At 40.3% G+C, this 26,248-nt stretch overlaps 3 protein-coding genes across 4 annotated transcripts; 2 read left to right on the top strand and 1 right to left on the bottom strand.

Annotated features, from left to right (window-relative positions):
* Positions 1–667: 667 nt before the first annotated feature.
* sarm1 (sterile alpha and TIR motif containing 1) lies at positions 668–7,268 on the top strand. 2 transcript variants are annotated; one of them, XM_053422026.1, is made up of 9 exons: positions 668–854; positions 1,404–1,877; positions 2,394–3,012; positions 3,108–3,320; positions 3,410–3,501; positions 3,589–3,915; positions 4,047–4,236; positions 4,437–4,558; positions 4,811–7,268. In XM_053422026.1, exons 2-9 carry the CDS (start codon positions 1,411–1,413, stop codon positions 4,917–4,919), a joined length of 2,139 nt encoding a protein of 712 aa, XP_053278001.1. In that variant the 5' UTR covers positions 668–854; positions 1,404–1,410; the 3' UTR covers positions 4,920–7,268. The 2 variants fall into 2 exon arrangements, with proteins under 2 accessions (XP_053278001.1, XP_053278000.1); XM_053422025.1 differs by having other exon boundaries at positions 668–1,877.
* On the bottom strand, positions 6,181–11,381 carry slc46a1 (solute carrier family 46 member 1). The gene is made up of 6 exons (XM_053422029.1): positions 10,851–11,381; positions 9,719–10,110; positions 9,166–9,644; positions 8,588–8,671; positions 8,188–8,344; positions 6,181–8,027 (listed from the first exon to the last, which is right to left on the bottom strand). Exons 1-6 carry the CDS (start codon positions 11,151–11,153, stop codon positions 7,973–7,975), a joined length of 1,470 nt encoding a protein of 489 aa, XP_053278004.1. The 5' UTR covers positions 11,154–11,381; the 3' UTR covers positions 6,181–7,972.
* Positions 10,501–24,559, top strand: LOC128439657 (solute carrier family 13 member 2). The gene is made up of 13 exons (XM_053422028.1): positions 10,501–14,225; positions 15,873–16,001; positions 16,125–16,261; positions 16,778–17,022; positions 17,126–17,188; positions 17,505–17,673; positions 18,255–18,377; positions 18,483–18,692; positions 18,905–18,993; positions 20,034–20,149; positions 20,244–20,405; positions 21,098–21,235; positions 21,569–24,559. The coding sequence occupies exons 1-13, from the start codon at positions 14,124–14,126 to the stop codon at positions 21,695–21,697; spliced, it is 1,812 nt and encodes a 603-aa protein (XP_053278003.1). The 5' UTR covers positions 10,501–14,123; the 3' UTR covers positions 21,698–24,559.
* The last annotated feature ends 1,689 nt before the right edge of the window (positions 24,560–26,248 follow it).

The raw sequence follows: 26,248 nt of genomic DNA, 5'->3' as shown, positions 1-26,248 counted from the left end.
CAGACGCAGAAAAAAAGAGCTCAGCAGGAAGGGAAACAAAGGTTTGAGCCACATGATCGTCTGTTGAACTTTGAACGCTCAACTTTTGAATTCATACTGGGGAATTACTGCATTTTCATCTTAAGATCAACTAGGTGAATGTTTTCGTATATCAAATATTACAAATACTTGCTACACACAAATTAATTAAACTTATTCAAATAAAATTAATATTAATTGGGATAGTAGGCCTATTAATTGTTAACTTTACTGAGAGCAAACTTAATTAATTTATGTGCTACCAACTAAATCGTTTTTTTAGTCGGTAAAAAACATTTACCAAGGTATGGTATGAGGTAAAGTTTTCCCCCCTTTGTTTGTTTAATCAGAAACTGCTGACGAATTACCACAAAACTTTGGCATGGATCTGGATCAGGAGGTGGATCCAGGAATACTTGCATTTCCCGAGAACACTTGGGATCTTGATGAAAATAAAAATGTTCAGGGGACAGGTTTTTACAAGTGTGTGCAAATTTACGCAGATAAAAATGGAAGGCCGGATCTAGTGACTTTATATCTGGTTTCACAAGAGGCCTGTTTTGTTCTTTGGTGGAAGTATATGCACTCTACTTGGTGCCATTGTAGCTTCCTCTCCTCACACGTTCCAACCGTAAACAGTCTATGGTTCCAACCTCATTCATGGGCTATTCCCTAGGTCCTCCAGCAGGGGGCAGTCCTCACAATGAGCCTGTTCTGACCGGCCTTTCTGCAGGGGAGGATGGTGCGCTTCTTTTCTTGTACATAGCTGGCAGTGTGAGGAGCCAATGGGCGGAGCAGACCCCTGAAGAAGATGCGGATGCTGAACTAAAGATGCGGTAGGTCAGGTGCTGCTATATTTCGTATTTTTTACGTGAAACAAGATGCTGCGGCGCTTCCTCTAATGCGGTGGAATGAAAAGCCTACATGTGATGAAGAGACGGTCTTTGTCCGTTTAACCTCTCAACAGAAACAAACGACAGAGGCTTTATTTCCGGTAAACAAGCAGGGCTACCCTTCCTGTCTCTGTAGTTTGAGTGTGCTGAGATCTGGCCTCTTTAACCACATTTCTTTAAACGTATGTGTTTACGTTCATGTCTAATGATCGTTGGTACGAGAGAAAAACAACAGCAGCTGTGACTGTTTACATCCTTTGAGCTGCTTAGGTGTGAGGGATGACATCCACAGGGAAGTGATGCAGCGTGATGAGATGTGTCAGCTGTGACTTACATTCGAGGCCTTTGGGAGGAGGCTGTTTACTGGATCTCACTGACAGGAGCTTTACAACTCATCTCTGTAAACAAACAAGCAGCAGCATTGTATCGTATTGTGTTGAAGAGGTTATTGGATCCACCATCATACAGAGACACTGATCTCCCTTGTTTCAGCCGGTAGATGCTCCTCTCCCTGACGCTACTCCTGTGGAGGCTCCAGCGATATTTCTGCATCATGTTCAGCTCGGAAAGACTCACGGTGCCGGATTATGTCAACCGGCTGCAGAGAGGGAGGACAGGCTCCGGCTCCGACCACCAAAGACCGGTGTCCCCGGGCATCAGCGCCGACATGCAGGAGGCGCTGAGCGTCTCGCTCCCCGCCCTGCGAGCCGCAGTTGGGAGGCTGAAGTCGGCCAAAGACTCCTGCGATACGGAGGAGACCCGTCGGGGCATCGCGGAGATCTTCCAATTGGTGGAGGAGGCCTGGGTCCTGCCCACCGTGGGCCGTCAGGTGGCCGAGGAGATCTGCAACAGGGTCCGGCTGGAGGGAGGCCTGGAGCTGCTGCTTCAACTCCACCAGACACCTTCTGTGGAGATCATCTATGAGTCTGCAAAACTGCTGGAGCAGATACTGATCTCAGACAACAGGTACAACAACTCTGCGATGTAACCTGTTATCTCTCTACTAGCTATATCTTATTAATATTACAATAATAATGTTTAATTTATTTTGGCAGACACGTGCTGTGTTTGCACATGAATAAATCAAAAACACTCAAATATAATGCAATATAATATAACAAAGTAAGTGCTACTCCATAGAAGTAAATCCTTTATTTGTATATGCAAATAAAAATTAACCTCTCGACAACATTGCAACAAAAGTTTGACATTGCAAGATCTATAAATGTTTCAGGCAGTATTTTGTTTTGTGATCACATTTTGACACAAAACCGAAAAGCAACATAAAAAATCCTGATCTTGTCAAATTGTCAAAATAGTCTTATGATCAACAAATCACATCACTAACTGTTTCTCCATCCGTTGGTTTTTAACTCAATACCTGTTCCATCTAATGACCGTTATGAATTGATGTCATTCTACACACACCTACAAGTTTGTGCGATTCATGTATTGCCATCATGTACACTTTTCTGTCGACAGAGATTACGTTGCTCGTATCGGACTGGGGGTCATCCTAAACCTGACTCGACAGCATGAGGATGCCCAGCTTGCTCGCAGCGTCTCTGGGATCCTGGAGCATATGTTCAAACACACCGAGGAGACGTCGGTCCACCTCATCTCCAATGGCGCCCTGGATGCCCTTCTCTTCTGGTGCCGGGGCACGGATCCCACCGTGCTGAGACACTGTGCTGTGGCCCTGGCTAACTGTGCCATGTACGGGGGCCACCGCTGCCAGCGACTGATGATTGAAAAACAGGCGGCTGAATGGCTTTTCCCTCTGGCTTTCTCCAAAGAGGATGAACTTATTCGGTTCCATGCATGCCTGGCTGTGACTGTGTTGGCCGCAAACAAAGAAATTGAGAAGGAGGTGGTGAAATCTGGGACTTTGGATCTGGTGGAGCCGTTCATTGCTTCCTTGGATCCGGATGACTTTGCCCGCAATTTATTGGACAGAGCAGACTGCATGCAGGGGAGGACAGCATCTGATCTGCAGCACTTTCTGCCTTTACTGGATGGCACAAGAGTGGAGGGAAAGTGTATTGCAGCCTTTTACTTTTGTGTTGAGACCAGCATCAAGTCTCGTCAGCGCAACACTAAGGTACAACCGAAGTCCACTTTCCATAGAACTCGACATTTTTTCGCTTGTACTGTCTGGTAACTTTGTTGTGAATAAGTTTTGTCTTCTGTTCTGAGATATTTCAAGAGATCGGAGCAGTGCAGGGCCTAAAAAGAATCGCCATGTACTCCAGTAATGGTACAGCCTGTTCCCTCGCCAAACGGGCACTGAGAATGATGAACGAGGAAGTTCCAAGTCGCATCCTGCCGTGTGTTCCAAACTGGAAAAACTGTGAGGTGCAGAAGTGGCTACAGCAGGTTGGGTTCAGTACCTACTGTGACCGTTTCAAGGTGAGTCGGACATCGAAGAGTCGTAGATCCATTCATCCTTTCCACCAACATCTGTCCTACATAACATAGTTCACGATGTTGTCATGTAGGAGATGCAAGTGGACGGAGACCTCCTGTTGAACATCACAGACCAGGATCTGAGCAGTGACCTGGGAATGACCGCAGGCCTCACTCGAAAAAGGCAAGTGGTAAAACCTCTTTAACACACAATCGGAGCAAAACCTGTCTTCTTCTACTTCTTCTTCACCTTTTCTATTACCCTCTCCAGATTTCTGAGGGATCTGCGTGTGTTGAAAACCTATGCCAACTACTCCACATGTGACCCAAACAACATGGCTGACTGGTTAGTTGAGGTGGACCCTCGCTTCCGTCAGTACACCTACGGTCTGGTCCAGTCAGGCGTGGATCGCAATAACTTCCAGAAACTGACCGATCAGCAGCTACAGTATGACTGCCACATCAACAACGGAGTACACAGAGCTAAGGTACTGTCTGCCATTCGCCAGCCTTCACAGCCCTGCCTCACAGACGCCCAGCCTGCAGGACCCGATGTGTTCATAAGCTACCGTCGGACCACTGGCTCCCAGTTGGCCAGGTAAGAACTGAATCAGGACTAGAGGAGGGGATTCAGGAGGTGAAAATAGCTCAATTGAAGCCAGTTTCAAAGTGTGGGGATTGAAAATTCAGTGTGTATTCATCGATCTTTTCCTCCTTCCCTGGTCCAAGCCTTCTGAAGGTTCACCTGCAGGTTCGAGGATACAGCGTCTTCATAGATGTGGAGAAACTGGAGGCCGGGAAATTTGACGACAAACTGATCCAGAGCGTCCAGCGAGCTAGCAACTTCATCCTGGTCCTGTCGGCCAACGCACTCGACAAGTGCATGGGTGATACTGACATGAAGGATTGGGTACATAAGGTCAGTAGTTTTTTCATTCTCTAAATGTTGGGACTCATTATATTTAATTTTGTCTCAATCAAAATAATCCACATTTATGTTGATATAACATCTGAATAGTATTAGTTGGAATAAACCAAATCAGAGTTGTGAAAGGTGCTTTTACATGTCTTTAAATTCAGTAGCTCATAGACTCTGTAAAATGATCATTTACTTTGCAGGAGATAGTCACGGCCCTGGCTGGAAAGAAGACCATAATCCCTGTCATAGATAATTTTGCATGGCCAGATGCCATGTCTCTGCCAGAGGACATGAGATCGGTTCTCAAATTCAATGGTGTCAAGTGAGTAAGAGATTCACTGTCTATTTGGGGCGGTACTTTCTGGAGTTCACCACATAATGTTCACCATGTAAAGTGCAACTTATTTAATAGATATGATGTTGTTAATTTTTCAAAGCCTCAATGAATATTTTATCAAACCAAGTTTTAACTTTCTATTGTTTGTGATTGATGTTTAGCAGATTTGTAAAATCCATCAGAGACAACTGATTCATCTTCAAATCATCACATGCCTGTTACCTTCTTTTGACACAGATGGTCCCACGAGTATCAGGAGGCCTCCGTTGAGAAGATCCTTCGCTTTCTGAAAAAATGCACGGACCAAATCGAGGGCCCAGATGTCCCCAAAGAGCAGGAACAATAAATAAACTGACATAAACGCAGCTATAATAAATTTCAATGATGCCAAATCCCACATGGCCGATGGTGAACTGGTCGGCAGCTTCCCCTTGCTCTGCCCAAATGCATGTGAAGCGATTTTTGATGTGCTAATATAATTCGACTAAATATATTGCAAACAATACACGGAATTGAAAAAGGTAGTTCACATTGTATATAAAAAACTCAAAGCCTTTAATGTTAGTATCATACTGCCGTATATGTATATTCAGGTACGCCTTCTGTTTCTCAGGAAAACAACTGTGATATCAGCTGTCACTGACACCCAGCAACATCATTATTAGCAATTTCTGAGGCTTCCACTGACACTGACTTCCTTATAAAAGTATAGAGATTCATCTTCTGATCAAGTCTCATACAACATTCATATGACGTGTGTGTTTTGTTCTTAAGTTTGGGTTGTGGCAGAACGAAAACCTGTCCTTGCATTGAAGTGATTTCATGATCAGTCTCTACGATCGATTAAATGTCCGATGGAAGCATTTTTGTACAACATATGAGTAACCCGCTATAAGTGCACGCCTAATTTAACCAAACAGATGGAATGAGTGTACAAGCAATGAAATACATGTGTATAGTATTAAATGCTTCCTTTCCTCTGTAAAAGTAGATAAGATCACAAGCAATCATGCAATGGTAACTCCTGGAAAATGATGACTTAATTTGTTTTACAGTGTTTCCTTCACTTGTTGCAACACAGTAACACAATACCTAACACTGTAATTAATTCAGTTGACTTAAAGTTTTATCTGCCAGTGTTAAGTCTGTTGAGTAATTACCTATCTGCTTTTGCAGTTGATATTTCATCCTTGCAAGTATGTAAGTGTATTCAATAGAAGAAATCCAGAAATAAGACACAAACACCAAGGTTTGTGAAAATATAAAAGAGAAGCTGTGGATAACTGCTGTAGCTGTACACCTGTGACGATCGAACATCAAAAAAGCATCCTTCTTTATTGATGCTGAAATAAAGACATGAGGAAATATTTGCAAATTAACCAAAGCAGTTAAGATGTGTTCATGGTCACATGTTTGATAATTGATTTGATTTCTTTAGCTTATGTTCTGAAGGGATTTCATCCGGTTATGCCTTAGTATTATTTGCCTTCAATGTCCTCATAGCATCTGTTAAAAATGGTCATTTACATTTTTTCAACTAGTTGTACAGGACTTTATTTTATTTTTTAATTCTCAAGCGTTCTTATGGATTTCAGTGTAAGACAAACATGATTTGGTCTCTTTATTTGAAACATGAAAACCAATAAAATGTGTTAAAAACTGAAAAAATCTTTCATTTGAAGTTCCCTTACATACATGTGAAATGTGAACAGCTGTCATAATCTTAATCACAAAATAAACAAAACACTTCTATTCCAATAAAAACAATTAATACTGCACACAGTGATTATGATGAAGTAAAAACAGCCTCATTGGTCAGTTTTGTCGCTCAGTTTGTCTGAAGAATGGCTTTGATCACATGATCCGAACAAACTGCTGCCCCGTGTCAAAAACAATCTTCATGCAGATCAATTCACAGTCGTCCAGTTAATGCTTCACTTAACATTATGACTTCCCTTTGTGCATTTTAAAGCTGTTGGACAGCTCTTGTTCCCTCAATCTGGAACCAGGTTGTGACCCCTGTGTGCATGTCGTGCTATGGGCCTGAGCTCTGGGACTATCCAGTGTTGTTCAGGGAGTTTGGACTGTGCACTCTGCTTTATGGGAAAAGGAGGGAGGGAGGGAGGAGGGTCAAGGTGTAACTCAGTAATCCCAGGCTGCTGCTGCAGTTTTAATCGTAGTTGCGTTTGGATATGTTTGTACAAATTCTCTGTTGTGAATAAAATCCTGCAATCAAAAGTACCAAAGTAATATAATCATACATCAAGTACCAAGACTACTGAATGTTATATTATCTGAATATAATAACTGATGCAGGTGGAGCTCAATTTAACCACTTTATATACTGCTGACTAGTCCCCAGTTTCGGAGAATGCAGATGATATGTGTCCAAAAACCCTTCTGATTTTAAATAAGTGAAGAATCAGCAAAGAATTATCTGTAAGACACTGTACATTCCAGATGCAGATGAAAAATCTGCATGGAAATTCCATTGTCAACATAAAAGTTAATTGACAGTTTATTGGTGTGAAAAAAAGGTATACAGGAAACAATTAGATTCATAAACTTTGTGGTAGATAACCTCTGTGAAGAGCTTTCCCAGAAGGAACAAAAAGTGTGTGACCAATCTCATATCCTGATTTCATATCCATATAACGATACATATCACTCCTAGTTAACTGCCAATCGTATCTTTTATTGACTATGTAAATGTCTTTCGGTAACAACAGCAGCTTTTATCTCCTTCCATCTTCATGATTCTTTATGATATGTTCTGTTTCAGATAAAAGTATTTTACAACATCTGTGTCTGCGTTTTCTTTTGTGGCACTAATCCATCTCTGTACTGTTTGATATGATTCTTGTGTAGGTGCCAAAAGAGGTTAGTGTGGTTTGAGTCTGCTTTATGACATAGTTGAAAACGTATCGTTAGTCGGAATCCTCTTGCACTTTATCTTCCCCTAGCACTTTACTCTGCTGTGTAAAATTCAAGCTATTGAAGTCCATATACAAAAAATTGGAAATGTACCGAAAATTCTTTGGCACTCCTTGCATTGATCCTGAAAACGTGTCAAGTCACAAAAAAAAAGCATGAATAAAATCTTCTTCATTACACCGCTACCTGAGTACAAATTTGAGATTTTAGGACCCGCAAATATAAAAAAGAACTCCAGTGTCCAACATCTTATCATTAAGACATTGTCAGCGAAGTCAGACAGAAGTTTGATTCTTCATCCTCTGGTCTTTATCACTTGATGTGACTAAACGCTCTTAAAATCGTTTCCCTGAGGATCACAGACGGACATGATGGATGTCTCTGTGCCAGAGCTGCTCACTGCACACGCTGACACCAGGAGGAACTTAAACCACATGACAGGTTCCTCCGCTGCATCTTTTCAGGTCAGGATATTGTGGATTCTCTGGGGGCTCTCCTCTGATCTAAACATTGTAGAGTCCTTGAAAGACAGATGATAAAAAGTAGTAAAACATTTTTAAGGAGTGGATATAGATTTTCTGATATGTCACACGTATTTGTTGAGAATTTCTACCTCTTATAACAAGAGCACAGCAGTCAAATAAAGAAAAGACAAGTTACTGAGACACAAGCAGACTCACCCTATTATTCCAGCAGGCATGATGAGGATGATGGCAGCAAAAAGGAAGGAGAAGCCCTTCATAAAGTGCAGGGTGGCTGGGTACAGTGAGTTGAAGACGCCACTACCCACCAGAAAACATAAGCTCTCCACACAAGCAACAGAGGCAAACAGGGCCCCTGGAACAAAACAAAAACACACACAGTTATCTAAACAAGCTGTCCCTCTGGATCAAGGGACATGTGCTGCAAATGAAAAAGCAAGTGGTGCAACACTGCCCTACATTTGGTTCACTGACTAAGTCAAACAAAACACAGCTGCGCTACCTCACAATATACTGGTTTAATGTTATTCATACAGTTTGCTGTGTCAGAAACAATTGTTTAAAACATGCGCAGTGTTTAAATGTGATGGCGGCTGACCTTGCTCTGATGGGTCCACCAACTTTGACAGCTTCGACCTGAGAACAGGTGTCGCGGCCATGAAGAGGAAACACAGACCATAACCTGGTATCACAAAAAAATGATATTTTTACTTTGATGCTCAAGTCAACTGATCTGAGGTTACAAGGGAGTTTTTTGATTGCCTGGTCGTCAGATGCTTTTGGCTGATAATGTTAGACCAGTTTCACCTGACCACCAGAAGAAGTTTGCTTGTTTTCAAAACTTTTCTTGTAAAGGTGGGAAAGCTCTAATAACGGAGGGTGAAAAGAAACATTGATCTTTGTGTAATGTGCAATTTTGCTGCAAAGGATAAAACCAGAAAAGATCCAAATAGCTGAAAATGCCGAAGCCAAATATGCTTAATTAAGCAGAATATAATCACTGATTTCTGTTCAGAGAGTGATTTTATTTTGAATGGATCTCACCTGTATTGTCCAGATTTCTTGTTTATGAGTAGAACATCTTTTGGTTAGAAAACCTTATTTTCGACCACCATAATACTTTACAAGGAAAGCTTCTGGACATCTGGATCATTAACTCACTTCTGAGCCTCTCACCTGTGAACATGAGTTGAATGGTGTCAGCTACAGAGAACACCACTAGCCCTGTAATGTTGGAGGCCAGACCCACAAGAGCCACCCAGGAGTCCTCCAGGCAGCGCTGCATGATCTTCAGCCCCAGCAGACTGCTCAGATAGGCCAGGTGCTGAGCTGCTGACCCATAGCCAATGAGGGCGGGGCCCCAGCACAGCGGCGAGCTTAACTCGTACAGCACATACAGCTCCCTGCAGCCGGAATGTACCATCACCACCAGGAAGAAGCTGAGTGTGTAAAACCATAGCTTGTATCTATGAAACCCTCCACCATCCTCACTGCTCCTCCCTCCTGATGAGTAGAGGCGCCAGACAGCCTTGTGGTGGCGAGGGGTGAGGAGCTTCGCACTTGGGTCGGGCAGGACAGACTCTCGAACAAACAGGTAGGCGTACAGAGCTGAGGCCAAGTTGGTGGCCAAGGCCAGCCAAAATGGGTTGATGTACCTAAATGCAAGAATGAATATATAGTAAGGATTTGAGTCAAAGCAAAGTGCACTAACTTGAGTGACATTTCTTACCCTTGTGCACGCCGCCACTGCCCCCCGATAATGCTGGCCAGCATCCCTGACAGACCCAGACAGGCCTCCAGCACGGCCACCCTGAAGGTGCGGGACCTCCTGTCACTGGTATCAGCCACATATGCAAAGCAGCCTGCCAGGATGGCATTGAAATCACCTGAAAGGCCACTCAGCATTCTGCCCAGTAGAAAATAGACCACCGGCAGCTTCAGGTACATCACTATGAGGTAAACTAACGCCTGCAGTGCCAGGCCAAGGTTAGGGAGGATGAGGACTGGCCTGCGACCCGCAAGGTCACTCCATGAGCCCAGGAGAGGCACCACCAACAGGCCTACAGACAAGCCTGCCAGACTGATGTACAGGTTCCAGTGGGCTGTTAGGGTTTCCACCTCCTGATGGCAAAAAACAGAAGGACGGGTGGAGGTCATCGTCATCATTCTCGTCTGGGAGACTTTACAGATTGTGGAAAAACACAGTCTTAGTTTTGTTAAAACTTATAAGATGTAACTGAAAACAGGTTTCATGTATTTTCCCCCAAACCATTAAACTTAAGACTTAATAATCATGGAATTATCAAGTCCACAAATATACAGAATCACAATGTTTTGTTTTTACTGTTGTTTTCTTGTCGGACAATTTATATTCTTTTGGAGTTTTTGATGAAGGCCCTCTTTGGATAGCCACAGGTGTTAAAGTGCTTCCATGATGTGCCTCTGCCCTTTCACCCTTGGACCTTGTGGTAATGTTTTACTCTAAAAAAGAACAGCCCTCAGATCACATGAAAGCAGGTGGAGACCAAAGTGTGTGAGTGTAACCGTTCACATACAGTAGTTTGAGGTTTGGCTGACACTTAAATTCTATATGTGCCAGCAGAGTGTCTTGTACTGGGGTCACACTGACGTGTGATTGTGACACTGGATATTTATATTAACACAAATAAGAGACTAAAATCACAACACTCACTCAGCAGCAGAAATCAGTTGTTTACTGTTGCACCTATCGTGATGATTATCAGTCTCGACTAATCAAATATCGAATAGCCATATCGATCAGCCCTGTAGCAGCCCTACGAGACGATACGACGATAAATAGCCGTTATCAGACGGCGGTGTGGGGTCTATGGTGGGGTCACCTTCTGCAGAGGGTCGGGGGGCACGGAGCCGTTGGTGCACTCCGACCTCTTGGAGCCGTTGTAGCCGAGGTCCTCGCTGAGTCGGTCCCACAGATACTGAGTGGACAGAGGCGCCTGCAGGGCCAAAGAGAACATGGACAGGAACAGCACCGGCTCCACGGACACCGGCGGCAGCCGCGGCCATGAGAACCGGGGTGGGGGGTCGCAGCTCCCGGCGGTGGTGGGTACGTCAGCTTCCTCCGCTTCGGATGTAGAGTTGAGGACATCAGCGGGAAGAATGGCTGCGGTGTCCGACTCCTCCATGTCGAGCTGCTGTAACTGTAAACATGAACTGTGAACTTCTCGGACTCAGTCTCCCCTGAGGATTCACGCACTAACCAACTAGTTAGTCATTCTCTAACTTCTAACTAGATAACCATACTAATGCTAGAAGGGTTAGCGCTGTCGGAGTTTGAGTTTAGTTTAAGCTAAAGGAGTTATCAAGCAACTCCGCTCCATGAAGGAAGTAATACACTTTAAAGCGTGGACTTAGCGACACCATCTGGACGAAGAGGTGAACTACACTTCATTAAACACAAGCACTTGTTTATGTCACTGGTTTATTCTGGGTTAAGGCCCCAAATGATCATATATGAATATATATATTTTTTTTAATTCCAGAAAACCCTCATATATGTCCATTGGAATAATTGGACATAGCCTAATTTTGACACTCTTTCTTCATTATGCGAAAAAGCCACAGAAGTGTCTCATAGATTTACCAGGATCTGCACAACTTGAGGCTAAAAGTGTCGACACCCTGGCACATCACAGAAACTGAGATCATGTCTGATACTCATGCATACACACATGTCATTTCACCGAAGAATAAAACTAAGAAGTATTTTTGTCCATATCTTAATTATTTGAGTGTATGGTCTGAACTTACTTTTGTGTTTTAGGTCACCTTATAAATCTATTTGTTATCCAATTGCCTTCTTTCATACCACATACACAAATCAAGATTTATGCATTTGAAAATTATTATTACTATTTAATTTGATCACAATACTAATGGATCAACTCAAACATATATAGAAAACATTGTAACAGAGCCAGAGTTCACCTAGAAGGCTTATTATTAACCTCTGTAGTTTCTCATTTCTCTTCTGAATCACATGATGGTAACTTGAGCAGCTGACATGAACACACCCTTTCAGTTTCAGTTTAATAAAAATAATTACAGAGCAGTGATTAAAATGAAAACACCCAGCAGTCACTTAGGATGCTTGACAAAGAGTTTTGTTTTTTCAGTCAGTCACTGCATTTAGACAGGAGTTTTGTGTGTCTGTACTTATCCTTCAGTTAGAGACCAATAGTTTTTTTTCTCTTATAAAACAGAATCAGCTTGTAAAAACATTAACATACAACTCTGTTCTCATCATAAGAAATGTCTCTCGGCTTCATTTCTATAGATGTGTGTTAACAAAATGAACAGCTAAATCATTTTTTTGACACTTTAAGGGGCAAAAAGTTACAGACTCAGGTAAGTCAGTTTAATTCTCTTGACTTCATTTCCATATTTCTTTTAAAGGAAATGAGAGGTGGCACTCCAATTTCTTTTCTTGCATATGAACCCAAAATATACCAATCAATAATTAAGAGAGTAAATACTCAATATCAGCCAAAGATCAAAATGATTGATTGATTTAACTAAATTGTGTTAATCGCAGTGTGTGGACTAGTTTCATACTAGTTTTTTTTTTAAGGGTTGATGGTGAAATATGCAATAAACCAATCAGAGAGCTATCTCGCTTTCACATTAAAAACGAGGTGAGTTTGGACATTGGTTATACGATTGTAAGATTGCTCTTATAAGTTTTACATGGTTGTAAGAGAGAACATTTGGCAGAGGAAACAAATGTGTGCATGTTCACATGTTGTTTATCCATCTACAGTATATAGGTGCATATTACTATTTAGAACATACACTCTTAAGATAACAGTGGAACACTGCACCTCTATTAGGTTGGTCAGTACCTTTCTGCTGCTTCATGATATAAATGCACTTGATTCCACCTGACCAATGAGATCAGCACACCTCACCCAAAAAATCCTTTGTAGGTCAAAACTTGAATTACAAATGTTATATGTTTTTCCCAGAAGAGAATCTTTTCCTTGTGCAGTAACTGTCCGGGACTTTTGCCAGTGGAGCAATTAAATACAAACTCAAGGTTGTCTCAAGTGATAAAATGTCAATCCCACAATACTCTTTTCACCTTTAAACACAAACACACATGCACACGCACATAAACACACACACACAACACAACACAACACAGCAGGGGAACAATCTGGTTTGTCTGCATATCAGCCACTGTGGGAGACACTTCATTGGAACCACATTGTTATTCATTAGTTACACCCACCTGAGTTATGTACAACACTTGAACTCTGTTATCTGATGGAACTTTCTTTGTTTTACCTCTCCTGCTCCTCCTGCAAGACATGCACAACAACACAATCGTCACTTTGTAGTTCATATACAGGGGTCGAGGTTTTCTCTGCTTTATCTTGAAATATCTGTACTTGATTCAATGAATCTTGCTCACTTTGATAATTATTGATTAAGTCTGATTAAATCTGACCTTACTCTCCCATAACTATAAACTTATTCTGAAATGTTTATACCAATTTATCTATTTTCATTTCTTTATACTCTTTATACTCTTTAAACGCTTTACCTCTTTTATTTTGATATTCTTAATTGCTTTCCTTTTACTTGGAAATTGTTTTAAACTTTAAATAGAGTCTCTGTCTCTGTCCAGCACCATGAACTTACCACTGTGTATGAAATGTGCTTTATAAATCAAGCAGCCTAGCTGTTTTGTCCCATTACTACATAAATTGTCTGCAGGTTTAAAATCGCATGAATGTGTTTGACTGGATGCACCAACCCCGTGATAGGTCATGATAATAAAAATCATTGTTTTGTTTTTATTAATCCTTTACAGCTGACACAGACGAAGCAGCTACCGCATTTTACAGTTGAGATCAAAGAGATTATCTTGATTCTGTTGATCATTGGTCCAGGTTTCTTACGTTATCTACCCAATAATAAACACATGGAAACACACCCTCAAATTGCAGGCCCCTCACTCTAAAGTTAATCGTTAATCTTTTCGAGTATATAAACCGACTTCATATGTAGTCTTCTACATTGAACCGTGGGATCACTAATATTTTTTCTCTCTTTGACTCAATACCGTGGATGTGCATCACACCTCGTGGATCATGCCTGGATTTCTAACATGGCTGTGGCGATGGAGGAATTACATCGTGATCGTCCTGACGCCTCTTCTAATTCTTCCTCTGCCACTCATCAGTCCGACTCCAGTAAGAACATGAACATGTATATGTGCACTTTTCTGTGAAAGAGATCATCTGCAGACCGTATTTGACAAAGATGTGTTGTATAATGATCCCTTCTCTGATTAGATTATGTAGTTCAAAATCATGCACTATATTAAGCCATCACTATGAAACTTTCAGCCTTTAAATGTTGCTGAATATGTAGATTTAAATAAGTGTTTCCGCGGTAGGGTGCATTCCCCTACACCAAGGGCAAGCAGTCACCTTATATTCAATCAAGCTGCGCAAAATTTCTCACACTCATAGATAAGTTCAGACAGGGTTGTAAAGAGAACCTAAGCATACATACACCTAGTGCTGATTATGACTCAAATAACCACAGATGCTCACCAAAGCATCAGTCAACTCTAGACTGGCTACTACAGCTAATGTGAGGTGTTAAGTTTATCAGTACTGTCGATTCTCCCTCAAGTCCAGAGACTCTAAACTATAGCAATGTTGATAACTAACCAGTATCTATACATGGTGCACGGTGCCCTTGATTCTCAACAACGTAGGAAAGATTTAGCTCAACTTTCAACTCCAACCTTCAACAAATGTTATAAAAGTATACGACATTACGTTGCTTAAAATTTATATCAACAAAACTAAATATCTCTATTTTCATCAGTTATTGTAATATTAATGTGTGCTGTACAAAGGATCCACAAAAAAAAACTAGGATTTTATCAAGGTATACTTTTTGTAACAATAGTGTTAAAGATTATAATTCAAACCTTATGTGATGACTAGAAAAAAAGCATTGTCAAGGTCCTGGTGCCCTGACTGTACATCTCATAAAACTCAGTAAAACATAAGGAAAGCAGTAATAGAGATGAGAGGTGATATTTAAACAGAGCATATAAAGATGAGTTGTGTTTAGAAGTTAATGAGGCAAGTAAAGGCTGATCTGCTGTCATGGCCGCAGTAATGAAAGTGATTTGAAATGTCATTCAGAGTCAAACATAACACGGGTTGAGGGTGGAGACACCAGAATATTATATACTATTATATTCCATTGTTTTCTAATACACTGTTACTTGCTTCAGAGGGGATATTGTAGGTTCATCTCAGAAATGAATATACTTGGTATTTTGAATTAAATGAAGGATCTATTTCTTGATTTCCTTAATCCACAAAGTATATTTTAAACAAAGATACACAGTATATCAAGTGGTATTGTGTCCAAATCTGTATCCAAATTTTCTAAGACCACTGCATTAAAATTTTTAAGTGGTAAGCCTTGGTAATCAAAAAAGATGGAAGACGTCCATTCGGATGTGTGTTTATTGCTTTACACTGTTTTCTCAGCTGTAACACGCTCAGGGAAGGCCTCGGTCACTGACCCTTTGTACCATGTAATCTTTGACCATGATAAACTGAAAACTGGGATCATGTTTAAGAGATCATTCAGTCCCAATAATCCAAAATCAAAGTCCACAATCTCTACTATTTTCAGCTGATCAGAGATCAGAGAATGTTGAACCAGGATGACTCAGCAGGTTAACAGACTTTTGTGAGTCCCTCGCCTGTTGTTTGTGTTTTCTCCTTCTCGACTAGACATCAACCCCAGAGCATTTGTAGTCACGTGTGTCTGAAGTTAAGTAGCACAATCTTTGTTGGTCGTTACAGGAAGCAAAATGTGGCTATGCGATAATCCTCATGGCGCTGTACTGGTGTACAGAGTGTATCCCCCTGGCTGTGACCGCCCTGCTACCGGTCATTCTGTTCCCCATGATGGGCATCATGGAGTCAGGAGAGGTATTTCCAATTGTTTTCTGTTATTCACAAAATTTTAATATTTCTGAGAATTTATTTGACTGGCTGCTCTTTTAATTTCCAAGAATTAGTTCAGGATATTAATTATTTTCTTCTCTCACTCAGGTTTGTATCCAGTACCTACAAGACTCCAACATGCTCTTTTTGGGGGGGCTGCTGGTGGCCATCGCTGTCGAGAACTGGAACCTGCACAGGAGGATCGCCCTTCAAGTCCTGCTCATTGTAGGAGTGAAGCCTTCTCTGTAAGATACTTTGTGCTGTATATACAAACAAACATGTGCACATACATTTACATACTGCAGCTACAATACATAGAAGCATGAGGACTCTCCTCTCTGTGACTGTGTGGCTCAGGCTAATGCTGGCAGGAATTTTCCGAATAGAATGAAGCCTGACATTAACAAACTAATCAGTTTGACAAACTGTCGACTCTTTACAATCACGTTAAAGGGTAGGGAGGTATTAAATAATTTAAAAGAAATATTTTTCCTACTAATTGTACTTATGCATTTGAATTCATAACAAATCATTGTCATTTGTTGGATGTTCCTCAGCTCTTCTTTAAAAACGACCTTCAAATGACCTGTTTTGGGAATGTTTTGGTGAACACTGAAATTTGACTGTAGTATAAACTAGATTTCCTCCAGTGAAGACATTTTTAATTGTATTGAAACAAAACTTTGTTTTACACTCCTAATATACATGTTTTCTTCGACCTTCACCTTATCATCTAACCATTTGTTCTGTGTCCTCTCCAGTCTGATGATTGGTTTCATGAGCACCACAGCCTTCCTGTCCATGTGGATCAGTAACACGGCCTCGACAGCCATGATGCTGCCCATTGCAAACGCTGTGCTGCAGCAGCTGTCTGACACAGAGGCCAATGCTGAAGCGAGGGAATATGCTCATGGAAAGGATAGGAGTCAGGACAATCAGACATTTGAGATGAGCGAAGAAGGCCATGACAAGGAGCTCAAACTAAAGGAAAACAAAATCCACTTCGGTGTGTGCTTGTTTATGATTGTGTCAGTATTTATTTGATTCTTTTTAAACTTTACATGTACTTGTCACTTGTTATGTTGACTGTTGTCCTTATGTTTTTGCAGATTCAGAGGATGATGATGACACCAAAGACAAAATGGAAATCAAAGAAAACAATGTCAATTCAAGTATGTTTTCTAACTTTGACTAAGTAACTTCCTGCTTTTAGAAAAAAAATTAAGTACAGATGAAGAGGAGGAATAAAAGTGCATGCCAAATAAATGATTATAGTGGTTTTGAATACAAATCTTAATTCATCAAAGTGCTGGCTCTGTTTATAAAGTTTAACATCAATCTAGAAGTGACTTTGTCTTTAATAAGTAAAACAGATACAGATAATGGTAAAGCCTGTAAGATCAAGAAGTAAATTCATGTCACACACAGCACTGGACACAACAAATGTATATCTTTTCCATGCTGAATGTCTGAGCTCTGTCCCTCTAGATGTTAATGAGAGTCCAGAGGCCAAGGTGCGAAGACTGAAGAGGGAGGAGTGGTACAAGAAGATGTCGAAAGGCATGAGCCTCAGTGTGTGTTACGCCGCCAGCATCGGAGGCACAGCCACCCTCACTGGAACCACGCCCAACGTCATCTTGAAGGGCCAGATGGATAAGTGAGTATGACCTGTGCTAATGAAAATAAACACACAGACTCATACTACGCAAAAGGTATTGGTTTGTAAAAAGGTTTACTCCCACAGAGGTGGTTTACATAAAGTGATTACTAAAATTAGGTACTTTGGAGTTTACATTTTATTTTGTCCGCGCTTCACTCATTGAACCAGTTCTCTGCATTTGAAAGCCACACCAAGTAGATTTATCCATGAAACTCAACAAAGGATAAGATAAGATAGGGCGTCTATTTGATAAAGGCACCCTATTTCTCAATGCACAAACTTGCATGGGAATTGGAGCGGTTGTTTTTGCATAGTTTCAGCAGCCGGATGGTCTTGGAGAGAAAAATCATTCAATACATTAAAAATTACCTATTTCAGACACTGATGATTGTTTTTCCACAGCAGAGAATGTCTGTGCACACCAGTCTGGTTATACTGGTGGGTCGTGACTTGAAAATGTAAAGAGCCACTGGCTTAAACAACAATTTAACAGCAGTTGTAGATTTCCTTGTCTATTATCCAGAAGGTGTTTAAGGTCTGTCACTTTATGAAATACATTTTTTCTCTCTCCTAAACAGACTCTTTCCAGGTAATGGAGGTATAATCACCTTTGCGAGTTGGTTCGGCTTCTCGTTCCCCAACATGTTGCTCATGCTTGTTATCTCTTGGTTTTGGCTGCAATTTGTGTTTTTGGGTTTCAAGTAAGTTCAGTAAAGTGGAGTCATTCTCTGTTTCAGAGATTTTTATTACAACCAAAGCCTGAAAAGTAGGAATACATCATTTATTTTCACGTTGTGTTATTCCAGCTTCAAAAAGTCCTTTGGATGCGGCAAACACAAAGCTGGTGACAGCGAAGCGTACCAGGTGATCAAAGATGAGTACAAAAAGCTGGGCCGAATGAGCTTCGCTGAGGGCTGTGTGCTTTCTATCTTCATTCTGCTGGTTGTCATGTGGTTTACGAGGGAGCCTGGGTTCATCCCGGGCTGGGCCACTGTCCTGTTCAACAAAGAGAAGACGTGAGTACAGTCATCATTTTTTTAAACAGATTATCTCCACTCCACAGATAAAGTCAACCAGGGAATCAGTAGATTATAGCCGGCCTGTCGTATCAGGTCCAGTGTTACTTGTTTGATTTGGTTGTTACAAATCTAAATTACATACATTTTAAGTAGTGTTTTTTTATAAAGTTATTATGTGAACCAGGTATTTTAAATCTTCTCTTCATCAGGTACGTCACAGACGGCACTGTGGCCATATTAATGTCTTCGCTCTTCTTCTGCATCCCGTCCAATCTGCCCAGATGTTGGTCTAATAATGGTAGGTCAAGTTTGTGATTACAACACATGTACAACAGGTGCACTGATGTTATCACCATTACAATACAATGACGTGTAAACAGAGTAGTGATGCAGCTTTTTTTTTTTAATCAAATTTTTAAGATGGGGAAATCTGAGTCTATAAGGACTGACATCTCGTTTTAATCAGAATTTCTATATCAGTTATTTATTGAGCAACATCGATAAAATTGGGATTAAAAGAACACAGGTCAACAAGTTTTTAATTGAAATTAGAGTATATGTTTAAGGAAAAATGAGCAGGAGCTTATTCTCTTATCGGCTTTACATTGTGTGTCTGGAAAACACGATGGGAAGAGTTCATCCACTGTTGCGCCACAGTTTTATGTTTGGAGCATGTTAGGTCTTTCATATGAAGATAGGAGCGCAGTTTTATAATCTCGTCTGTCCACTCCAAGATCCAGTCATTAAAGTTTACTGCCTCTGGCAACTCATCTTGCTGATTCAGTGCTTTCTAATAAATGTTATCCGAACTCCTTCCCCTTCTTGTAGCCCGATAGCCTCAAGGTCAAGCCTGTGCAACAGCACATGCTGTGCTACTCCTTCCACAAACCACTTCTGTATCATCGATAACCTTTTTCTCTTTTTGTAACTTAAGCTGAGCGTGACCTTCTTCCAAAGGCAACAAGCTCTTTGTTCCTCCTCAAAGTGTAAAAGAGTGTTTTGTACACAGAGAGGCGACAATGATTGACGCACACTTACATTAAAAGGTGTCATGCAGACTTAGAGGTGCCAAAGTCAATTTGTCACCTTGGACAAGAGAAAATCAGTTAAAAAGTATGACTCCAGTTACAGCACCAGATGTTATTAGGATCTTCATGGCGTACCACTGCATCATGTTTCTTATCTTTACAGAGTGCCTTTAAAGTCTCAGTATCTTATCTGTGGACTATAAAAGTTTAGCTTTTCTACAATAAGGATACACATATGTCATAATTTATGACCTTCCTAACCAATGACTTAAAGTTAACTGTCAGCTTCCTTATCTTCTTCTTCTAATAGGAGCTCCGGCTGAAGCCCCCTCTCCGCTGCTAACATGGAACGTTGTCCATGAAAAGATGCCGTGGAACATCCTCTTACTTCTTGGCGGAGGTTTTGCGTTGGCCCATGGAAGTGAGGTATAACAGTTGATCAAGTCCACATTTTTTTCTGAATATAAATCTTTTGGTAAATGTTTGGATGCTGACATGTGTTTTCTCCCCCTGGATAAAGGTATCTGGACTCTCTGAGTGGCTGGGAGAAAGTCTCGTTCCGCTGCAGAGCATTCCTCCTTTCGCCATCTCTATCCTGCTGTGTCTGCTGGTGGCCATGTTCACCGAATGCTCCAGCAACACAGCCACCACTACACTCTTTCTGCCAATACTGGCCTCCATGGTGAGACAAAAGAACATAGAACTTATTTTTCAACTCTTACACCACAAAAAAAATCTGTTTTGAACCCTACTTTATAACTTGGAGAGTTTTAGGAAATCTTTTCTACAGAACATATCCTACATTGTAAAAGACAAATTTGATTGCATTTTGAGATCAGATATATATAACATAAATATGTTTTGCAAACTGCTTACATTTAGTACAAGAAAAAATTTCAAATCATTTCTCAGATATAGCCGTTAGGAATATTTGTTACTGTTCAGTATCTGAACAAAGATCAACCTAATAAAAAAAATATTTACAAAATTATTTATAACATCCAAATCATCTGGATCAACGCGAAAATTATGCCTGTTCACATATTAGCATTCTACACATTTTAGATTTTTCATAAAAATTTCAAAAATTAAAAAACAACATCCTATCATATTATAAAAACTTCTCTATCTGACCCCCGGTCAAGGTTGACAGCAAAGGAAATTTAAAAAAAGATTAATATATAAATACAAGCAGGGACAGATATGGAAACATACAGAAACATCAGACTGGAAAACTAAACAGACACAGAAAAATATGGGGATCTTTTGTAAAAATTGATTATAAAAAATATAAAGCCAAGACGTTGTATGAAAACTGATTTAAAAATATGTATACTTGCCGATTCTTATCAGAGTGAATTCTTTATTTTCCAGGCAACTGCCATTAAGATACACCCGCTGTACGTCATGTTACCCTGCACCATCTCTGCCTCGCTGGCTTTCATGCTGCCCGTAGCCACGCCACCCAACGCCATTGCCTTCTCATACGGGAACCTCAGAGTTATTGACATGGTAAGACTGTTCAGAAGATATAGAAAACCTGTGAAACTATGTGTGTTGACATACACGCACTGTTTTGGATAACGGCTCATATCCAATTTCTAGATAAGCAGCTTATATTAATCCCTGTATCTGATCATTATTATGTATTTGTATATAGACAGTATTCTGAGTATTTCCATGGAAACAGCTCAAGTGGACTGAGCAACAAATGCTATGTATATGTAGCTAGATGGTATTAATATTATTAGATTATTATTCTGTAAGACCCATTCTGATTGTGTTGACAATACATTGCACAGAGGTCCAAATATAATGTTTTTTTTGTTTTTCTCTTCATATCAGGCTAAGACTGGATTCATCCTGAACTTTGTTGGTGTCATAACCATCAACATTGCCATTAACACGTGGGGTGTGGCCATGTTCGATCTGAATACGTTTCCCTCATGGGCTAATGTCACCGAAACTCCGTGAACATGAGCTCAGGAAAACGGAAACAGGGGAGAAAAAAGAGGGGGAGATGAACAATATCAGAACAGCCCGATGTGCCCTGAGGCCTGTCCCTGAAGGCTGATACAGGTTCCTCTCTGCAGCTTTCTGTCTCACATCCTGACTCACACTGTGGACTGTGTGCTCAGAAACAGTAGGAAACACTGGGGAATCTTTTTGTTCATGTTTTGACTGAAGTGAGTTCAGTTCAGTTGGATAATTTATCTTCTGGACAGACAAAAAAACTGATCAGAAGTTAATATAATTCATATCCAAGATTGACTTTCTGTATTTTACATACAAGACATCATCTTTAAAATTCAGTGTTCTTGCCCTAACCCTAACCCTAAAAGGAGATTGCTGTAAAGATATGTATTGAGGGCAAATGTTTATATTGTGAGTTCATTGCATGTGTAATAAAGTCATACACTATCCTAATATAATAAACTTAAGTTAAAAAATGTATAATTTGCAAACATTTACATCTTTTTTTTACAGTACTGTCACAAAGTGCTTTACTTGGAGATAACATTTTTAAATCCGAGTTGTACAGGTTCATACATAAATGTTTAATGGTCTGTATTTATATAGCACTTTTCCACTATTGATTACTACAAAACAGATCATATACATAGGAAAACCATACAGAGTACAGTAAAAAGCATTTAACAGAGCTTGGGCATATTAATTACTTTAAGATCTTTTGAAAAAGATTTGTCTATGGTTTCTTTTGATTAAACACGGGATGACATCCCCTTTAAACCAAATAACCAAAAAACCACCACCTTAATAACCTGCCAATACTGCCACCATGTCTCAGCCATCCCCCCATCCCCTATGAGAGAGAGTGCTCCTGTGCAGAGAATTTGTGTGTGCAAATGTGAAAAAATCCTATAGTCAATGCTGTTTCGCAGTTTACTTTTTAAAACTTGAAACTGAATGGTATCGAATAGAACAAGAAGACAGAGCTCTTTGCCTTTCTCTCCCTCTTTCTCTCCCACACAAACACACTGACTGACTTTCTGTCACAGTCAGATTGATCATCATCAGCACTGGTAGAACTCTAAACCACGTTAAGGGTGGCTAAAACACCCATAAAGATTTGACTATCCTTCGCAGGCAGGCAGGATTTTTCATAAACTTGGTAGATTTTGCCGTGCACTTTCACACACCAAACTTACATTTCTCTACATCAGGGGCATCACATCCACACCCCAACCCCCTACTGATCAGCTCCAAAAGTTAATAATTGCAAAAAAGATTTAAAAATGAACAAAATTAACAAATTGCCTCATATACAATTATTGTCTTTTGAGTGAGGGAAATCTGCAGCCTTTATACAGTACTCTATGTAGGCTGAAGAGTCTTGACGCTACAGAGAACATAAACGTTGCTAATACTTCAATTGGATATTTAAAGCAAATTACTAACACTTTACTGCATTGAATTGTGATCAACTAAACTATCTTCTGATGTTTGTCAATGTCAGAAGAAAATATATATTTGCCGCTAGAGGTTCAGTGGTACACTGTAGTTTTGGCTGAAACATTAAAAGTTAATGATGGCCTCAAATCTCATTGCCTTCCATAGGATTAGGACTACAGGGGTCGCGGATTGATTTAAAGAGATCCAAGAGGACGGCAGGCAAATCCTTTCAAAGGTCAATGTGGGAGAAATGTAAAAATGATGATGGGAGGTCACAGAAATCCAAAACTGACTGAAAACATTTGATTGAACTCCTTGGCAGGGGTCTGTATATCTGGTATATGTGAGGGGATTTTAAATTCATGAATCTACAGCACACAGAGGTTGAAGGGTTAGCAGCCATGAAATCCAAAAACATTTTGGGTTAATCTAGTGACCGCTCCTCTGGTTGAGACTGAAAGACAGAATCACGCAACGTAAAAACCTTAAAACTATCACTCTCTCTTTTGGTAAATTGGTTGTCACAGTGAGGGAGGTGGATGGAAGTGTGTTGGACGTCCGCTATCAGAGGTAAGACATCTACGGTTTTACTCTTGACCACTGTATTTTTCTGTATTTGTACGTGTCCCACTTGTAATGTTATGATGCAGCAGTACATTTTCAGCTCTAAACCTCAGGGGGATGTCAGTACTCTAATTTAAGGACCTTGTGTAAGAAGTATTAAGATTTGAATTAATGTGATGCATCTGTAATTATTGTACTCTCTGGAATATTATTCCACTTGAACTGTACCTATATTTCTGAAAGTATTTTAAACAAGGGACCTGAATCAATTGAGTAACTGGGTATTGTGAATATATCATACTGAAAACAGTTACATGGGATGACATACCCAGAGACAGGAAAAAGTAATGATTCTATACAGTACTAGTATACAGTACTTTGATTGTTTGGTATGTTGCTGTGATGAAGCCTGTTATGATTTGTTTGTCCTATGAGGGGATTATCTAGACTGTGACCCAAGGTTTAAAATACTAAAGATTCTAATGACATCCTTTGGTTGTAAATAATGCGTTCGTCAATCAAAATGTTGCTCTGTGAACACGGCAGCAATCCCACCGACAGTTATCGTGACAGTTCTTGATAATTGATCAAAGCAAAAATCATTGATCAGGCAGAAATGTCAAACATGAGCTGGTTCCTGCTTTTCAAATGTGTGTATTTTCTGCTTGGAAGGTTTCTTAAAATTCTATCGAGGTGGCCCTTAGATGTGAAACCCCAAAACAAAACAAGAGTTGATAAATGTAGTATTTTGTGTTTTTTGTCATTTTTCATTTGTGTTTTTTGTTGTATAGTAGTGTCTAATGTTGTTATTTACCACACTTTGGACTGTTGTATATCAAAACTACTTTGTGTGTGTCTATCTGCAGGGCTTTGTCTTCTTGATGTTGTTGTGTATGTTTGTAGCACGTGTGCGGATGAAGATATTTTCCTAATTTGTTGTGTTTTGTATTATTGCGTGCGTGTTCTCAAGATCAGTGTGTTGAACTTTCTTGGCCTCGATAATTTCCCCCTATACTGTGACACTGGTAACTGTTGGAGCATTGTGAAGGAAAAAGTCAGACTGTGTTCATCTAGTTGCTATTTACAAACTCACAAAGCAAAGTTCCAAGATTTGGCTGATCATGTCATCCCATCCTCAAAAGATTAGGTTGAACGTTGTTACCATGGCAGCAAACAGGAGGTGCAATTAAAGAGAGATTGACAGTAATGGTCTCATCTTCAGAGTCAACTCTGCACTGGCTTAGTTCCTCAGAAACACACCTACTTAGAAATCCTTATGGATGAATGGTTAGATCTCACACAGCATGGGCACACACATTGGTCGCCTACCATCTGGCCAGACAATGTCTCCTTGAGTCCTTTCTCTCCTTCACTGATCAAATGGATCATTAAAGTTAACACCCAACCACAGAGTTTGGAGTTGACTGGATGAGCGGTTGAAAGAAAGGTAAAGAATGAGATGATGGACAGAGAGACAGACATATTTCTCTGTTTATGCCAAGACATAGGCTACCTCACTCTGAGCCAAACATTGAGGTATGAAGTGATAAATCTCAGCCTCTCACTGCCTCAGGGACAGAGGTGTGTTTTTCAAAAGACATTCATAAATCAGTCTTTCTAATAACATGAAATTGGATCTTACACCCATTGCTTCATGAATAATTTTATTAGAGAAAATCAATACATCTGCACCGCTCATCCTTTGATGGTCACAGGGCGGTAGGAGCCAATTCCAGGTGACAGTGGCTGGTGAGAGGTGGAGTATCTGCGGGGGAAGGTCAGAAATTTGTAAATCAGCAAATTTGTCCTCCTCATATGTCAATACAGTTAAATTTAATTCACCTTGATGGACACAAAGCAAACGGTGGATTTTGTTATCGGTACACAGAACATCACATCATGATTTCATGCAACATCATAATTGCACTCATGTGATTTGGGAAAACGGGGTGGACTGACCATAGAGATCAACATTGCCATTACAATTTATTGATTACTTTGATCGTTGATAATCCATCCCTCCCTTATTTATACTGCTAATGCTATAAGGGTTGCAGGAGGGTTAGGGGGATCACCCAGGACAAACATACAGAGACAAACACCCATTCACACTTACATTCTCACCTACGGACAATTTAGAGTCACCGCTGTTAATTTAGAATTTAGTCTATAGAGGAAAATACTCTTAGATGCATAAAACACAACTGCGTGCCCAAGTCAACATGTCTAGATCAGCTAAGCTAATTTGCATATGTCAGAATATAAAGTGCGTGCTCGGATATGTGTGAGTCATCATGATAACATCATAAACTGTCACCGTGTCATATATATCTGTTTTTACTGTGGTGTCTCAAAAATACATTACAAGGCCAGTTTCTCAAATTAAGATTCATCCATGTTACAGTTAACACTGACTGTAAACTCACCGTCACTACTTATGAATTATAAAAGGTTTCATAACGTGTTCAAGCGCCGCACAACATGATATTGCAACTGAGAATGCCCGAGCATTGGAGCAATTATTTCCCAGAAGACAATGAGACTTTC

The sequence above is a fragment of the Pleuronectes platessa genome, chromosome 5, assembly GCF_947347685.1.
Source record: "Pleuronectes platessa chromosome 5, fPlePla1.1, whole genome shotgun sequence".
NCBI lineage: Eukaryota > Metazoa > Chordata > Actinopteri > Pleuronectiformes > Pleuronectidae > Pleuronectes > Pleuronectes platessa.
Note: the sequence above shows the minus strand (reverse complement) of the source record. Positions and strands in the feature narration are given on the sequence as shown.

Coding starts and splice junctions, on each gene's coding strand:
- sarm1 (XM_053422026.1), top strand. CDS start 1,411: ATGCTCCTCTCCCTGACGCTACTCCTGTGGAGGCTCCAGCGATATTTC. Junction 1,878..2,393: donor ATACTGATCTCAGACAACAG/GTACAACAACTC, acceptor TTCTGTCGACAG/AGATTACGTTGCTCGTATCG. Junction 3,013..3,107: donor CTCGTCAGCGCAACACTAAG/GTACAACCGAAG, acceptor TTCTGTTCTGAG/ATATTTCAAGAGATCGGAGC.
- slc46a1 (XM_053422029.1), bottom strand. CDS start 11,153: ATGGAGGAGTCGGACACCGCAGCCATTCTTCCCGCTGATGTCCTCAAC. Junction 10,111..10,850: donor CCCCCGACCCTCTGCAGAAG/GTGACCCCACCA, acceptor TTTTGCCATCAG/GAGGTGGAAACCCTAACAGC. Junction 8,345..8,587: donor GGTGGACCCATCAGAGCAAG/GTCAGCCGCCAT, acceptor GTTTTGTTCCAG/GGGCCCTGTTTGCCTCTGTT.
- LOC128439657 (XM_053422028.1), top strand. CDS start 14,124: ATGCCTGGATTTCTAACATGGCTGTGGCGATGGAGGAATTACATCGTG. Junction 14,226..15,872: donor CACTCATCAGTCCGACTCCA/GTAAGAACATGA, acceptor TGGTCGTTACAG/GAAGCAAAATGTGGCTATGC. Junction 17,674..18,254: donor TTGAAGGGCCAGATGGATAA/GTGAGTATGACC, acceptor TCTCCTAAACAG/ACTCTTTCCAGGTAATGGAG.